The 18,658-nt window shown below is 43.9% G+C and overlaps 1 protein-coding gene across 1 annotated transcript in view; it reads right to left on the reverse strand.

Moving 5' to 3' along the window:
• Positions 1–292: 292 nt before the first annotated feature.
• MEX3A (mex-3 RNA binding family member A) overlaps positions 293–18,658 on the reverse strand; it is an 18,949-nt gene continuing 583 nt past the window's right edge. The window contains exons 2-4 of the mRNA XM_080984395.1: positions 11,687–11,744; positions 10,893–11,111; positions 293–3,071 (exon numbers count right to left, since the gene is read on the reverse strand). Of these exons, the coding sequence (XP_080840521.1) occupies positions 1,966–3,071; positions 10,893–11,111; positions 11,687–11,744 (1,383 nt within the window). The 3' untranslated portion in view covers positions 293–1,965. The remainder of the gene's footprint in view (positions 3,072–10,892; positions 11,112–11,686; positions 11,745–18,658) is intronic.

The following is an 18,658-nucleotide window of genomic DNA, read 5'->3' on the forward strand; positions in this document are numbered from 1 at the left end:
CAGTATTTGGGGGGAAGAAAAAGAGGGGATGGCTTCCATCAGGAAGCATGTTATGTGATGACGAAAGTCATGTTTCCTGCAACGTATCATACAAGGATAAAAATTGAGAAGCTCTCATCTTCTAGAACCATCTATAAGAAGCTGCAAAGTTTCTTGTTTCCAACGTTTCCTTCTAAATAAGGGTCCAAGAAGTGTAAGCATATGTAAAAACGGGAATGGGAAGGAGAGCATATACCGTGTGTGTATGTGTGTGTACATACACACATACACACACTTAATGCATATATCTCTGTTATTTTTAATCCACCCCTCTGAATCTTGGCAATTTGGCATCCATGTAGCAACTTGAAAAAACCTGACTACGTTGCTGGGGGCGTTGAAATTGGCAGGGAAGCGAGTTTGAGCGCTTGTCTCTCCAATTCCCAACAGTTTGATAAAGTATCCTATGTAACAAAAGCAGGAGTCAAATGTCTTGAAATGATTAAGGATGTTTAACAAGGCAATTCAATATTATTTTTCTTTCTTTTCTTTTTTTTTGAGCATGTGTCTGTTTGCTTCATTGTGAAAAAAATATAATATATAAAACTAGGGCAACCTCAGGAAGATCCAGATGAGGACAGCAAAAAGAGGTTTTGGTCCATAAGGATATACTCTTATTTTATCTCTTTATTTGATTTTGTGTAACAAAAGTTTTGGTCCATTTTAAAAAGACGACAAAATTATATATAAACATGTTAATTCGTATATATATATTTTTTGCTTTCTGTTGGGTTGTGGGTTTGTTTTAAGTGGGCTTCGCTGCCAGTATTGCATGATCATCTTTCTTAGGTTTTGGTGCGAAATTGTCGTTGTTGAAATGAAGAGAAACAAAGGAAGGAAAAAACAAGGTTTGTCTTTTTGCATGAATGTTTGAAATTGCATCGCTTGGCAAGTGCGGGGAGCGAAATGCAGAAACCTGGATGTCAACCCTCACCAAATCCCCCTTGAGTGGGAATATGGAAGCGTTGATTTGTGGTGTGGGGGGTTTGTTTTTGGAAAATACCCTGTTAGTGACTCCTGATTCTTATTAGATGAATCCCTGCTCGAATAGGAAAAAGAAAAATCAAAGTTCAAAAGAGTTTTGTGGTGGCTCAGAAGATTCAAAATGGAAAAATAAAACGGTGGCCAGGAGGATTTTATCTCGGGGCTCTTCTAACACCCCCATTTCCCCATTTCACTGGCTCTAATATTATTTTTCATTTTAATTTTTTTTCTTAGGAAAAAAATAGAGGAAAAAGAATATAAAGATCTTTAGCTGCTTCTTTTTCTTTTTAAGTGTTTTGAGGTAATACAGTTGTGCCCTCGTTTGATCAGGTTCCCAGAGGCTGATGGTTTCTCTCATTATTCTTTCTTGTTTCCCTTCCTGATTTACTTCTTTCTGAGCTTTTCATCCACCAGGCAGGTTGAAGGGCCCAGCAACTTCAGACCACGTTCAGACCAAGGCCAAGGCTGGGTTTGCGGGATGAGAAGACGACCCCTGACCTGTCCAGTAATGACTTCTCTCTGTTGCTGGCAGAAACCACAGGCCCTGCCCCAAAATGCCACCACATCGTACCTCCCACGTTGCTTGAGAATCACTTGCGTGTGTGTTAAAGAGTTTCTCGATTTAAAAATGACACTACAGGCTTTATAGTGTAGTGATTACCTTCCCAAATATTCCTGGCTTCTCCATTTTAATTTTATCATCATCTTTATTATTTTCTTTAAAAATAACCCTACATTGCTCCTAAAATAATTTCTTTCTTCTCCTTTAAATTAATTTCATTTTGTTTTTCCCCCTAATTCGTTCATTCTTCAAATTATTTCATATCTGTATTTTTCTCTCGCTCTCTGCTGTCCCCTCCCTCCCGTCCTGTCACCCACTTCAGTTCCCCCTATGTTGTCTTTTCCCCCCTCTCTCAATCTCTCTCTCTCTCTCTCTCTCTCTTAAGAAAATATTCTAATGGCCTGAGTGGCTGCTGCATGGCACACGGGGCATTCTGGGTCAGTCCGCTCACAGATCCGCACGGCACACTCCATGCAGAAGAGGTTGTGGCCGCAGGGGACCAGAGCTGCCGTCACCTCACTCTCAAAGCACACCATGCACTCCCGGCTGCTGGAGATGGACGTCCGGGTGGCAGCAGAAGCACCCAGTTTGGAAAACCCTTGCAAAGGCTCCCCCTGAGACCTTCTAGGAAGCCCAGAGAGGGTAGGCTCTTGTATAGATGAGGATGGGGAGCGGTGCGAGTTGGGATGGATGGTGCCTGTATTGCTAGATCGCTGCTGCTTGGAGAAGAGGACCGAGACAGGGTTGGTGTTCTCCTGCCCAGCCCACAAAGGAGCACCAGACTCTGGCACGCCGTAATACAGATCTTGTTTGTTGACACCATAGTTGGGGAAGAGGTAACTGTAATTGAAATCGTTTTGGTCATTCAGCCGGGGTGTCTCATAGGCAGGGTCCACAGAGCAGTCGCCAATGCACCCAAGGCTGTTCTGACGGAAGGTGGAGAGAGGCTTGCATCCAGGGGCTGGAGTGTGAACCCGCCAGGCCTCTGAGTATCGGTTCTCCATGCCCGAGTCAGGACTGCTAGACAGGAAGTCATTCTCGTTGTTGTATTCTAGGATCTTGCCTGTCCGGACGGCTATATGAGTTTCAATCTCCTCTCGGGCCCGCTCCACATTGCCTGGGGCTCCCGTGATTTCGAAGACAGGGTCCCGGTCCCGGCTGGGTGTGATGATGTAGGTGTTGGTCTGCTGCTGGATCCGCTTGATGGTAGCTCCTTTAGGCCCCACCACTAAGCCTACCACGCGGTATGGGACCCGGACTCGGATGGTGACTTGCCCCGGCAAGGTTGGAGCACTGCCGAAGGTGGTGCCAGCCTTGTTACGAGAAGCGCGGATCATGGAGAAGTGCTCGGCTGCAGAAATAATTTCCCTCCTTGCCATGGCGACGTCTTCCCTCCGCCCAGTCACCATAAAGACAGGCTCTTCCCCACGTACTGGAGTCTTGATGTAGGTGTTAGTCTTTGCCCTCAGAGCTTTGATTTTGCAACCTTTAAAGACAGAAAAGAAACAAAGGATATACGAGTTAGTGGTAGGCCCAGTTCTGAAAGACACTGAGGATGTGTGCAATGTACAGTTCTGGCCACCACAAAGTCCTTAAAGATGACATTGAAGAATCGGAGAAGGGACAGAAAAGAGTAACCAAAATGATCAGTGCGCTGGAGCAACTACCCTAGAAGGAAAGGTTACAAACAATGTTTTGGGCTTTTTAGTTTAGCAAAAAGACAACTAATGGGCTAATGAAATGATGCGCCATGTGGAAAAATGGGAAAGAACATACTCTGTGGTAGCCCCTAAATTGTGGAACTCCCTCCACACAGAGGTGAGTCTGGCACCTTCAATATTCCAGAGAATACTGAAGACACATCTCTTTACCCTGGCTTTTGACATGAAGTGTATATTTTCAGGACCCACCTTATTTTTATGATTGAAACTAGTTTTAAAGTGTTTTTAATAGGCCTCAGAGAAGATTATTTCTTCAGACAACAACTAAGGGGGTTTGTTGGAGAAATGTGTGCTGATAACCACTATTCTGTGTGGCTTTAGGAATGTAAGAAGAGCCTGTGCTGGATCAGACCAAAGATCCATCTATTCCAGTCTATGGGAAGGAGGGCATGAAGGCAGGAGCCCCCTCCCCAGCAACTAGTTTTCAATGGCAGGCTGCCTCTCATGTTGGATGTTATACAGAATCCTTATGGGGATCAGACAAAGTTATGGAAGAGAGATTTTTCAATCACCATTTGCCATGATAACAAAATCAAGTCTCCATGTTCAAAGGTAGTTTGCCTCCAAATACCAGTGGCTGGGGTAGGTCACTGTGGGGAACCAGACTAACTGACGCTTTGGTCTGATCCAGCAAGACAGTCTCTTGGAACGCTGTGAGTAAGGTAGCATTTCCACCACTCTAGGGCTGCATCTAGACACATCAAAGAAGTGTTTCAGTTAAATGTGTTGTAAATTTAAACAGGGAAAACAGGTAGAGAAAAATGGGAGACCACATCACCATCTGGTGGCACAATGTTGTATCGCATATACAACACATGTAAATTGCTTTTTCTTTACCAATCTAGCCGAGTCCTAGGTTACATTTCTCCTTTCCAGTGCTAACATTCCATGATTTGTTCCCCACAAGCAAAATACATCCATATGATGTTATCATCAAAATGCTGCCCCATATTACTTTCTTACTAAATCTCTAGTTTCTTTTTCTATGCAAAATCTTATAATCCCCCCCCCCCCCTCAGTAAATGATGCTGTAAAAAGCACTGACTCCACAATAAACTACTGGGGGTAAGTGCCCTAAGTCCTTACTTTTGACTAACCCATGGAGGATCAGTGGCTACCAGGCATGTCAGCTATGTACTACCTCCAGTATTGGAACCAGTGCACCTCTGAATACCAGCAACTGGGAATCACAAGTTTGGAGAGATCACCTGGATGCAATTCTTTGCCCCACGTATGAGGCCATTTCAAGCACAACTGCATTTTATAAAAGGTCTGATGAATGCTAGTGAAGGTGGCAGAAAAAAGAAAATTCCACTGAACAAGGAAGGGGAATCTGTGGCTCTCCAGATGTCACTGCACTTCAGCCCTCATCATACCTGATCATTGGCCATGTTGGCTGGGGGTTTATGGGAGCTGGAGAACAAGAACATTGTTAAACTACAACTCCCACAATCCCTGACCAGTGGCCCTCCTGGCAGTGGCTGATGGAAGCTGTAGTCCAGCAACTCCCAGAGGGCCAAAAGTTCCCCATCCCTGCCCTTATGGCATAACATCATTAAACAAAGAAACAAAAAGTAGGATGTTCCAAGATGAAATATCCTAGAGACAAAAACTTATTTCTTCCCTCCTCTGTATTCGTGGAACTGGGATAAATAATTTATCCCAAGAAAGACTTGAGGTAAGGTATGTTTTCAGAAATCCCAGTCTAGATGGCAAGCACTGGCAGAAAGCCAGAGAGCCCCACTCACTGCTGCTTTGCGCCTTGGGAGGATACAAATGCAGTGCAGTTGGGGGGAGGGGGGAATGCTGCCCCTAATGGACTGATCTCTCTCTCTCTCTCACTGCACCGAAAGGATCAATTTCATTGGGGCCGGGAATCTGCATTGTGAAAATCTGCCGCCGTCCAGGGCCTGTTTAGGAGACAAAACAGTGGCGACCCGATTCTTCTTCCCAGATGTGTTCAGCTAAGATAGACACGGAGGCCCTCCCTGATTTAATGGGTAGTAGTGGTGGTAGTAGTGGCTGAGCGGAGCTAGAGGGAGGAAGAGCAATGAAAGAGCCCTCGTGTAATAGGAAAGGTGAAACAAAGGGGTGATAGAGACGGAGAGACAAAGGATGGGGAAGCCCATGCTGGGCGCAGATGGGAAGGAAACCAAGGCAGAGATGTAATTGGGGACAAATGTTGCTGCACAAGGCTCTCTGGGGAGGGGGGAGAAAGGGATGCAGGCAGGGTAAAAAATAAAAAAGAGGAGGGGGGACGCTGCAGACCAAAAGGCAAAAGGGACCCTGACAAGGAGAGCGTAGAGGAGGAAAGGGGGAGGGGGAATCAAGGAACAGACAAAAGGAGGCAGGCAGGCAACCATGGATGGGGGAGGCTGTGGCTGGCCCAGAAACAGGACAAAGGGTGCCGCAGAGTCAGGCAGATGGAGGGAACCCTTCCTCTTGAAACAGAGTTGGAGGGAGGGGAGACCCCCCCCCTACATGAAGGAAGCAAGAAGTACACATCCCTGCATATTCTGCCCCATTCTCCCAGCCCAAGCTGGCACACTACTGAGTAGTAGGTGAGCTGAAGACAATATCGATGCCAACCTCTTTGCACGTGGAAGTGATCTAGGGAAATTGTTAACTTTTCTTGCTAGGTTTTGCCTGGCAGGGCTGGACTTGTGAATGCTTGCCACCCTGTCATGTATGTTGTTTCTGCCATGTCCCAGGAAATTGCCTCAAAGTGGAATGAATAGGGTGCGGAGCTGCAAACATGACTTGATGGAGGAATGCTTGCAAGAACAAGTTTGCTGTGTTAAAAGTCCCCCATACTCCAAAGAAGCCTTAAAAATGGAATCCCTTTCCAAGTAATTGCACACCTGCAATGTGGCCCAAGTTACTAATTCAACTCGATTTCTGTAACGTAACCGTTTCAGAGCTTGTTTTCCTCTGCTATGAATTTGGACTGAATTGTTGGGGTAGGTTTTCCCACCCATTATATCCATACTCAGAACATATCTGCAGTACAGTCTTGAATGGATTTTATAGTCATTTCCATGCTCTGGGCATTTGTAGTTCTGATATAGGGGTTTGAGACTCTCTCGCCAAACTACAATTCCCAGGATAGTGTACTTTGTGTTTTTGTGGGGAGGGACACATGACAACCAAATTGGTATAAAACCAATATACGTTGGTGGAGTAGATGTTCTCTCAACCTCAAGTGGAGCTGTGGGATCTTCCACCACTTCTAAACAAGAACTCGTTAATTAAGGGCCTTGTTAATTAAGGAAACCAAGCCATATAGCAAAGCTTTTTGAGTTCCAGCATGCCAAAAAGCAAAGAAAAAAAAACATTCATAGAATCATAGAGTTGGAAGGGACCTCGAGGGTCATCTAGTCCAACCCCTTGCAATGTAGAAATCTCAGCACAGGGTCCCTCATCTAGTTTGAAACCATACCAGAGCCTGCTTAGCTAGCAGTTTTATTACTGCACCACTAGGAGCATGAAAGTGAGAGAAATTGTGTGCACATCTGAATTGTTTGTTTCTCTGGACATCTCAAATGACCATGAAGACCTGTATGATTAGGCCTTGTTCCTGGGGCCAATATACGGTAGATGCAATGGGAAGAGCATGATATATTTAAACACTAAACAATCCCTGTTATGTATCAAGTGAGTGTGACTGTGCAAGTTTAAAAGCAAAAGGAGGTAAGGGATGCTGAACTTTCTCTACTTGGAGCTGGGAGAGAGGCTGTAGAGAAGCACACCGTAAAATGGGGGCTCACATGTTTGCCCTGCCCCCATTTTAAGAACAGGACCCCACCCCCATTCCTGCTCCTATGTGGTTGGGGTAGTGCTAGGTCAGGACACACATAATAGCTGCCATCATGTCAAGTTTGGCCCTAAATGAAGTAGGTTGTACCATTTCAGGCTGCAGCTCATGTAACTGAATGCTCCCTGCACATAGAAACCTAGCATGTCAGGTAGAAATGAAGGTGGAGACCCTTTTACTTGACACAATAGTGCAGTAAGCCAATCTTTGTAAATCCACAAGTTACTTTGCTGCATAAAATATCTTTTAAAATAATATCATGAACTCCACGCTTGTCTCTATCTTGCCTTCTAAGGATGTTTGGTCTCTTAGAAGTCAAGGCTCTCCACAATTGCATCCGAACAAGTGCACTTAAATGCACTAATAAATGCATGCACATGGACACAAGCAATCTGTCACAGTCAGTTCGTACCTACAGCCGGAACAATTGTTAGGTTATACATTCTGATGCACATTTTGAAGTCTTTAAAAATAAAGACTTAAGATCAGTTTAATCATGTTCAGCAGGTGGAAATGTGAAATGACAAAGGGGGGAGGTCCTCCTGTAGTTGGAGAGCAAAGGTGTTGCAGTTATGCAGGTACTTCCCTTTTTCCTGCACAATGTTGTCTATGGAAGTACACTATGCAACCTAATGTAAACACAAACACCAGTCAAAATCAGGATAAACAAACTCAGCATCAATAACAATAGTCTGGGAAAGGTTTTGTGTGTATGAAGGTTGGTGGAAGAACAAAGGAAATAGCTTGGTGGATTTTCCCAGGCAGTGAATTCCGAAGGATGGATGCTATAATGGGAAAGGCCCTGTGTCAGATCCCAGCCTCTTGCTCCTTGTAAATTTGGAGTTGCAAGGGGGTGGGGAGAGAGAGAGTGAGTTTGAGATACAAAGATAGAGAGAAGGATGAAATCAAGCAGGAGACAAACAGAGGGGATGATACCAGCTTGACAGGGGCCCAGTTCAAGGGTAAAGCACCAGCATTGCATGCAGAAGATCCCAGCTCAACTCCTTGACATCTCTATTTAAACAAACCTTAGGTGGCTAAGAAAGGAAATGCCTTTTCCTGCGACCTTGGGACAGCCACTGCCAGTTAAAGGAGGCAGCACTGGGCTAGTGACCTGGTTCTGCATTAGGCAGCTTCTTCTGTTCATAGAAATAAACAGGAAGGTGAAAATCAGCAGTGCGATCCTACATGGCATGTTACAGGCTTGTCTCCAGCCTGGAAAGGCTAAAGATTACTCTTTTAAGGATCTAATTGTTCATAGGTTCAAAGCAGTTACTTGCAAATACTTATAATTTAGCCAATGCTGTTTAGACTTCCATTTTTTATTTGGTGAGTGAGGGAATGTATGTCTTGATTTATACTGTGGGCTGCTTGACACTGAAACAAAGCCAGATAGATAGGGAGCCTAAGGTGATCCTAGGGAGGTTGCAGCACCCCGATATTACCATGATTTTTTCAAACACCTGTTTGTCATGTTCACACTTCATTTTTCTCAGTGTTCAGAATATGTCTCAGGTGTGCATCCATTCTACAAAGTATAATCAAAATCCCTTTACTTGGCCAGACAGAGGCGGGCATCTTGAAAATCTTAACCCTGGCTTGCAGCACAGGCTGAATAATAATTAGAACGATTCCTTTATGAAATAAACATATCTAGGCAAGGGGGGGAATCCTATTATGCTCCTACGGACTTTGTAAAAATAAATAAAGGTTATATATATCTGCTGTACAGTTAACACATTGGGGGGGGAGGGGTTAAGCTAAACAAAACCTGGAGATGATGAAGATTATTATTATTATCATTAAAGCATGTGCTACAGATCGCCAGCCAACCATTGGAATATCTGTGCCTCACTGCATTGCCAGTGTAAACTGTTGTTGCATGAAAAAACGGCACTGCCAGCAGCAGCAGCAGCAGCCAGGCGCGGATCTTGAATGTATCGCAGTACAGTAGAAAGTGGGTGTGTCGCTGTCGGGATGGTCATCTTGGACACATGTTTTCCATGCCCGACCAGGAAGGGGAGGGGGTGACAACAGGAAAGGAAGCTTGGGCAGGTGCAAAGTATAGGGGGAGGGGTCCTGAGGCAAAGGCGTTGGGTTGTTTGGGGGGGGGAGGAAATTGAATTAAGCTGAGCTTCAGGAGACAATTTCCTACTGCCCTAGATTCTCAGCCAGTCTGATCTGCAGAACCAAGGTTTGCTTGAATTTGCTAGAAATTTTACATGCTCATTCACGGACTTTTCTTCCTCCTCAGTGCACACTCCCCACTCTGGTCTGCCCCTGCGTGGTTTTGTTCACATTACTAAGAGGCACTCAAGTTGGCAATCTATTTTGGCTCTAGATCTACTGTATTGCAATGGAAAACATTGAATGAGTTGGGCCTGCCTCAGTGGGGCATCCGTTATTTCACTGGTCTCAGTGGGAGTTCTGGACCTGATTACCTGATGGAGGTATTGGGGCTGCTTGTGCACTGTGATTCTGCAAAAGCGCAGCATACAGTATTAGGTGCAAATTAACATTCCTAAGAATCTGAGCGCTCTCTCTCTCTTTTAAAGAAAGTTTCTGGCTGTTAGGGTTATGAGTATTTGCTTCATAGTGAAACTCAGAGGGTTGGCAAATTGCTGGTTAAAGTTTTCAGAGGTTGGGAGACTTCAGAGTCCTCCATAGCTCCTTCCCATGACAAGAGGCAGCAGAATGCCCAAGAGTAAAATGGTGAAATAAATTGCGTAAAATGAAGCAAGTTTGTCACTCAAATTTGCATTGCCAGGATGCAGAATACAGTTTCTCTTGGTACAGACCTGCAGTTACTATGACACAGAATACACACACACTATCCAGAGCAATGGCCTTAATCTCTTCTGGAAATGAAGCCGTAATTTAAAAAGAACCCTCTCCTAGTGGAATAATCTCAGTGACTACCACAAGATCCATTGTTTGTAAAACATTGACTAATTTGTATGTTAAGCGGGGAGAAAAACAAAAACCAGGTCTGCCACTGAGTTGCAGCAGATCTCTGGTGTGTATACCAGTATGATAGCAGAGCTTTCAAAACACTGCTTTGTAGCTTTCATGCTTTAACCCAGGACTGTTGATTTCAAATGTGTTTATTCACTCACTGAGCAGATACCTGGAGGTCAGGCCTTTAACCCCCTCCCCCCAGTCTGCACAAATAAGTCAATTCCACCAGGATTTGACACCAAATTAATAATCCCACTGTTTAGGGTTGCCAGGTGACTAGCTGCTGTAGCCCAGCTGACAGAAAAGAAATAGGTGAGGCTCCTTTTCCCCACCCCAAAATACTTTTTTAAAAGTGGTGAACTGAATATATAGCTTTTGTTTTCATTTCTATCTTGCAAAAGAACGCATTTGCAACGCATTTGCAACATCTTCTTCCAATGATCTACTAAAAATCATTGGCCCCTGCTCTGTAGTGCCTGGGTCCTCCTCTGGGCTCTGCCCTAGTTTGATTTCAAAAATGGCGTGCACACACACAAACAACACTGAACAATTATTGCATGTCACTTGTTCTTAATAATTTATAGCATCAATCTTCATCTGGTGGGTCAGAGGAACCCTCAAGTGGGTCACATCCTGGCTTCAGGTGGGTCACCGTCACACCATGACACTGCCACCATTTTCTTTGCACTTATTTCGGTATAAAGGTGTTTCGAGTTTTTTAAAAGAACACAAAATGCAAAGGAAAAAGACAAGGAAACAAAACATAAAGAAAAAAGCTAAGCGCACAGGGAAGACAACTTATGGTTACATTTACTTGGGAGTAAATCCCACTTAATACTACTTCCAAGGAAACATGCTTTGCATTGAGCTGCATGGATAGGTTCGGAGTATGACCATACTGTTTTTGGTACGGTTGGCCTATGAAATTTTGCTGCCTGAGACAAATAACAAGATGGTCCCCTTCCCAATTCAATGTATAGAAAAGCCACTGGACTAACACTGAAATCTGACTTCAGCACTGGTGACAGGTTAGCTGGTCAGATTAAGGGGCCTAGAACAGGCCGTGTGGCAACAAAGGGGAATTCAAGAAAAGCAATTGTGAGCTGCTAATACTCAGCAGCTTCTGCCACCTGAGGCAGATGCCTCACTCTGCCTTATAGTAGAGCTGGCCGTGGTTTTAGCCTGTGTCAAAATAAATAAATAAATACTGTCCACTCAGACATTGCTTGACTATTAATACTCATTTAGCACATACCACCATCTACAGTAGTGCATACTGTTTTGAATTCCTCCACTTAGGCGTTACATGTCTTTTAATGTTTTAGGATGATTGTTTATTGCTTTTGTGAACTGCTTTGGATATTTTTTATTTGTGTTTTCAATAGATGGATAAATTAAATAAAAGGTTGCAGCCAAGGGGTTGAAAGAGGCACAAAATTTTGAAGTTGACTGCCTCAGCCAGCATCAGGAGCTGGTGACCTGTGGTAGAGCCCAAGACTTCCAGGCCCACCTCAAGTGAATGAGTGGTCGCAGTGCTGAAGAGCCACTGCAGCTACCCTCACCCCCTTGCTCTAGCCCTCGAAGGGACATAGTGAGGGCTGGGCCTACCAGGCTCAATTTTGGCCACCATGAAAGAAGGAAGAAACCTAATATGGGGGACCGCCACCTGGAAGGAGAACAGGCAAGCACTGACCAAGTAGTGGCTGCTGCTTTTCTTCCTCAATGCTGCTGTGTCATGTGCATGGTGGCTCTTGGGGCACGTTTGCTGACAAGAAGGTCCCACGACCATTAATGGCATCCTGTTGGGCCCCCTCCAAAAAGATGGGGGCTAGCCCAACCTGTCAATTTATAGAACTGTGCTCTCCAGGGGCTGTTTGGTTTTTTTTAGGCTGGAGGTCTGCATCTTCCAGGCACAATACAGTGGTAACTCGGGTTACATACGCTTCAGGTTACAGACTTCGCTAACCCAGAAATAGTACCTCGGGTTAAGAACTTTGCTTCAGGATGAGAACAGAAATTATGCAGCGGTGGCGTGACAGCAGCGGGAGTCCCCATTAGCTAAAGTGGTGCTTCAGGTTAAGAACGGTTTCAGGTAAAGCAGAAAGACATGGGGAGAGCCTGAAAAATGGTGAGGAGAAAGAGAAGCAGGAAAATACAACCTTAAAATGAAATTAGTATAGTGAAAAGAAAAATGGATCCCAAGTTGCAGGTTAGAATTAAAGATGGGTCATGGTATGAAAATGCTGCTTTAGACTGCATGGCAAGAAAGGCAGCGTGATGAGAGGCTCTTTCTATCAGTTTCTGAGCCCCAAATATATTTCAGTCATTTGAGTAGCAGTTGGGGTGGACCCTAAAACATCCCAATAAAGCTTTATGTCTGACACCTCTTTCATAACCCATCTGGAGGAAGACAAGAGCTGTTTTCATAAGGTGGAAGTGTATCATTTGCATGGGGCCTATGCTCTTGCACCCAAACATATACAGTCATACCTCATGTTGCGTCCACTTCAGGTTAAGTTTTTTCAAGTTGCGTCCTGCGGCAACCCAGAAGTACCAGAATAGTTACTTCCGGGTTTTGCCGCTCACGTATGCGCAGAAGCGCTAAATCGCGCCGTGCGCATACGCAGACACGGTGCTTCTGGATGTAAACGCTTCGAGTTGTGGACGTGCCTTCAGGATGGATTACATCTGCAACTCGAGGTTCCACTGTACAGCCTCCTAAACATGTGATTTGTGACTCTCCATTTTCCAGAGAGGAGCCTATACAGTGGTACCTCAGGTTAAGTACTTAATTTGTTCCAGAAACTGTTCTTAACCTGAAGCACCACTTTAGCTAATGGGGCCTCCCGCTGCCGCTGCATGATTTCTGTTCTCATCCCGAAGCAAAGTTCTTAACCCGAGGTAATATTTCTGGGTTAGCGGAGTCTGTAACCTGAAACGTATGTTACCTGAAGCGTATGTAACCCGAGGTACCACTGTATGTGTTTGGGTGCACATGCATAGGTTCCTGAAAAGATTACCTCAGAACACGGGGAGCTTGCAGGGTGTAACCAGAGACAGGACATTCTCAGTGGTGGCACCCTCTCAATTCCCTCCCAAGGGAAATCAGGAGGTCTCCCTCTTTACTTGAATTCAAGAAACGTCTAAAGACTTTCTTATATGTCCAGACTTTTGGCTGATAATTTTATGAAGTTTTTACTTTTGCCTGTCGTGTGTGCTGCTTTTAATTGTTCTTATGTAATTTTATTTCTGTGAGATGCCCTGGGCTCCCTTTGGAAGGGCAGGCTATGAATTTGATACATACAAACACACCCACACCCCATGTGCTCATTAGTGAACAAAAAATGTATGAAAAGGGCCAAGCCCTCTGGGAAAGCTGGTTTCACTCAGGCTCTCTTATACGGGCATGCAAGAATGCCATTAAAACCCAGCTACCATGTTCTGTGGGCAATTTTGAGGGACTGGTTTGGCCCTTCAGAACCTTCTGGAAGGGAATTGTGATCCAGCCTCTGATGTTGTGGTGCTTCCACATGAGGTAAACATGAGGTAAAAATGAAAATATAAGAGGGTCCCAGGACTCTTATGTTCTCAAACCCTCTCAGGACACAACTTCTATAGAGAATTGGGAGAGGGCTGAATAAATGGGAGCTGAGGAAAAGACTCAGAAAGGGCCAGAAACACGTATAGAGGTCTGAGAAAACCAAATTAAAGTTGCAAGGTGAAGGAAATAACAGCCCCACCCTGCTGAAGCTAGTCCACCCTCAGAATTCTCTGTCAGGACCTCTTCTCAGAATTGATTCACACTTGACAACCCTATGCTCTTTTCTTTCTTTCTTTTGATATGCCGCCTTGCTGCCAAGTCAGTTCACAATTTTAAAATACTAAAACAAATGAATGGTATAAAATACAAAGCAACAGGCTTCTCTCAGGCAGACTGAGGACGAATCCACACCATACATTTAAAGTGCTATGATATCATTATAAACCAGGAGAATCCTGGGAGCTGTAGCCTGTTAAGGGTGCTGAGAGTTTTTAGGAGGCCACAAATTCCCCTCACAGAGCTACAACTCCCAGAGTTACCTGTGAAGAGGAACTGATTGCTGGGTGGGGTTTTGCCTGCTTTTTTTGCTAATTCTACTTATTTTGCAGTGTGTGTAGATGTTTCGCTTTGCTGTAGGTGTTCTGAGTATCAACAGTTTTTCTTCCATTAAAGGAATATTTTGTGGTGTCCATGAGTTTCTTAGATTTCCCAGTGTGTCTCCAGGCCCATAAGTGTTGGGGGCCTGTTTTAAACAACAACCACCACCCCAAAACACATACATTTAACAAATGTGAATTATCCATATGACAAACCCAGGTTTTCAAACCTAAGTGTCAAACACATGGTTTTGCTTCACACATACACGTATATTACATACACTTCATTAGTGAACACTTGAAAGTTTGGCAGCTGAAATGTATAAACTGACAAGTATTGTTTAAAGATAGTGTGAGGTGAAATGGAGGTTCTGCCTGTGACGACCCAGTTACACATGCAGTTCCTCACTTGATTTGTTATCATGTGTGAACCGTCTTATTCAGGACCTAGTACTGGCAGCTTTCTGGTGAATATGCTTTCAATGGCAAGTTGGGAATTGCTATGTTACAATATGAACAACCATCCAGAATTCTCAAGATGTGGAGAATGTGCAACTGGCTCTCAGGTGTGACTCAGAGGCTCTGGTAAAAATCAGTTTTCTGGGACTTACTATTGTCAAAAAAGTTACATTTGTTGAAATACATGTGATAAAATTTGGCACGTATACCTAATAATAATAATAATAAGGTGTGAAGCAGGCAATAGTACTGTACTGTTATCTTTTCCTTGCTGTGACACATGGGATCTGATATACCAGGGGTGAGAAACAAATGCAAATGTTACTTTTGTACATTAGGGTATTTTCTTCACACGCTCACACACCCCTTGCTATCTTTCATTGAAGCAAGGAGGAGACATTATTAGAGTTCAAGGACACATTCCAGCAAGGCATTAAAACACTTAGGGTACAAAACAAAGCCAGTGAGAGTTTGGCTCCTGTGGAAAAAGTCCCAGAAATAGAGGCTTAGACATTTGTCCTCCAGGCCGGAGATTCCTCACTTCTACCTTACACGTATAGAAACCTGAAATAAGATTTGCCTATCTTTTTCTCATGAGCACCACTTAAATTTCTAGAAAAATAGGTCTCAGGATTCAAATCTGCTGGAAACACCACTTGCCGATTTGGAATACACCCCTCACCAATCCCTAATGTGCAAGGACAACGTCACTATTCACTGTCAAAGGAAATGCATTTTACACATGTGAAGGAAATGCTCCCTGCACCTTCTCAACAGCACTTTCATCCATTTTTACCACATGCATTCTAGAGCTGAGTCTTGGCACTAGCAAAAAAAAAAAAAAAAAAAAAAAAAAGCCAGGTCTAATTAAGCCAAGTACAAAATTACGCCAATTTTGCAAGCCTCTAAACAACAACATTCTAAAACTTCTCCAGGTACCTTCCTCCAGCACAGACATGCCAGGAAGTTTGTCTAGAACTGGTGACTTTTTTCCCTTTTCCACTCTCTATACTAGATTTCACCAACCTGGTGCCCTCCAGGTGTTTTCGGACTGCAACTTCCACCAGCTCATGCCAGCATAGTATTGGTGCAACTCCCTCTCCCTCAAATAGCACTAGGGGAGTCCCACTCTAGTTGTGAGGGTTGCTGTAAAGATAACCAAGATAACATAACTGAAACACTTTATAAATCCTAAGTATTATTGTTAAAGAAGAAAGCATTATTTTGTTGCAATCATGAGGTCTAGAAACATTTTTTTAAATGTCCCACACCCTGCTATTTGTGCCGTTCAATCCACTTTGTGTTGCACAGGAGTAAGCTCTAGGATTCTCCTGGGAAGTTCTCTGGTTTTGTGCTAGAGGAGAACAACCACAGTTAAACTTAGCAATTTATTTGCCATACTACACAACTGCAGAAGAGGTGGCTCCTGTTAAACTTAGGTCATGGTATACAAATCACTGGTGCAGGTATGTGCAAAAGTGAGTGTGGGGAAAAGCTAAGACCAAACCATGGTGACTTTGGCTGGCTGAAGCATCATTCACAGCCTGGCATGCTCCACCCATTATGCTGTGCAGAGAAAACAGGGTTTTGACTTGCAGTGGGCGGGGGTATAGTGCTACCACCTTCAGCCACAATGCCAAGGAGGATAATTTCACTAATAGTATGGTTTCTGCTAAAAGTCAATGAAGTTACAGCTTTCCACATAACTCCACCACTTTGACTGAAATGTTCTATCTATATACTGTATTACATGACACTATCACCACATCATTAATCCATTGGGCTGAACAAGGGCCTCCTGCACTCAAAGTCATGAATCTCATGATGGCGCCAGCAGTCCCTATTAAAAAAATAGTGAGGTCCTTCTTTGGCTGTTCTTGATGCACCTGAATATTCAAGATGATCTATGTGATCAGATAAAGAGCTATACTGCTTCAAAATGCTCACTAAATGGATGCAATGCAAAGACAAAGAGTTGTATTCAATGCTAGTTCTACTCAGAGTAGCCATGTTTATGTTACTAGACATGACTAACTTAGGGTCATTAATTTTAGTGGGTCTACTGAGTAGGACTTAGTTGACTACAACCCATAGCATGCCAGCAAGAAGGCAAGCACAGAACCCTTCTCCTTTACATACTAGATTTCCACAGGGAGGGGTTTTACATGTTATCAAGCTCAAGATTCACACAACCTTCATTCTGAAGGGACAGAGGGTTGTACTGCATGATTCTCCTAACGTTTAGCTCAGCCCATAAGATAACACATTCAGTCTCATGTTCCATCACCAGTTTTAAGACCAACCCAGAGTGCCCACTGTCTATGCACCAAGTCCATGCAGAAAGGCTACGTGGAGGGTTGCCTCACAGCAATGGAACTGTTTTTCTATAAAATGTCTATAAAATGTATTTCCCCCCAAAGGCTTGAAACTCCTCAATGGCTGTTAACTAGGTATTTGGTAAATTGAACCTGTTTCCACAAACATTTGCTTTTTGTGCATTTGTATATCTTTAACACCTTGTTTTTCCTTATGTACTACTGTATTTCCCTGCCCAGGAGCTGCTGAGCTGGAACAGGGTGGAGATCAGGATGGATAATTAAAGAATTAATAATTAAATAAAGTGCCCTTGGCAGATGCCTGCACTCAGAATATGAACTTATCTTGCATCCTTTATAAATCCCGTAACTTGAAGGGCCGCGTTGTTTTGCTCCATGATTAAGTCGAGAGCATACAAGCAGCTCTTTTAAAAACACAGTTTCCATGGAGCGTGCATATGCTCCAAGCAGAACTTTGCCTCTCATGGTGCCTTTTGCACAAAACAGATCCATGCTTGGGTACCTCTCCCAAAAACCTAGATGGGGGGTGTCACAGTTTTTGCTCATCAAAATAGCTACACCTGATTTTCATTTTTACATTTAGGGATGGAGGACTCCTGGACTCTTTATTCCTGAAGCCCAGGATGTGGGAATGGAAATCAACCCCATTGTCAATGTACTTTCAAGGACAACAGGGAGGCAAATCAGTGGGTATTTATGCTGCTAATTAAAAATGCTGTTTAGCAATGTCACTGAATGGCCCCCTTTAACATAGATGGTAAGCCATCCCAACACTGGATATTTTAACAATCTATGCTTTGATTGATGAAGAAAGCTACTTAAGCAAAGGAAAACCATGATTGTATTTAACCTGGGAGTAGATTAATGAAGGCCAAACATTTATTTTGAGCAAGCTGAATATTTGCATTTTTATACCCCTGTAGGTTTTTTTTAATAGCCCCCATCTTCTGCTTCATCTAGCCATGCCTAAATTTAGTTTTCTCACTTACTCACTCACTCGAAGACTTCAAGCCAGTAGATATTCTAGTAATCCTCTGTTCTGTGGCAAAATCTAAAATGGAAGGGTTTCGTGGTAGCAAAACAAGATGCTGCTATTGTGCTCTCTGGGGTAACCCTGTTGACCCACACTCGATAGGCGGAGGGTGTGTGTGTTATTGGCATGGTATAGAGCAGTGTGCATAGAAAAGGCTGGAAGCCATGGTGTCTGCCTTTGGCAAAATGGATTGGTTAGATTTTCCAAAGATACCCAATAGCAGGCCCCATGAAGAACAATGGGGCTGAGAACCCTTTCTTTGTTGAGGTGAAGGGGGATGTGGTGGAGCCCTTTTCAGAGCCAGCCTTCAGGAACCTAGCCTTTCCTGAGCGATGCAGACACTGCGACTTCCATCCCAGGCCTTGTTAGTTTATCTGCTTTTGAGTTTCAGGTTTGGGGCAGTGCAAAAGCAGTCCCACTCCATGGGAAATAAAAGAAACAAAAAGATTTTGAGCAGTGCTGGTGCACGTGAACTGAGGAGCTGTCTCATACCTGTTTATTACGGTTCTAAAACTGTGGGAGGAAGCCCACGTCTCCTCTTGAGGAAAAACCATTAGTTTCCACCAGCCCTTCTCTAAGCGCACTGCCGTATGCCATGCACACACCCCCTTCGCC

This window comes from Podarcis pityusensis (genome assembly GCF_964106645.2).
Source record: "Podarcis pityusensis genome assembly, chromosome: 16".
In the NCBI taxonomy this organism is placed as follows: domain Eukaryota; kingdom Metazoa; phylum Chordata; class Lepidosauria; order Squamata; family Lacertidae; genus Podarcis; species Podarcis pityusensis.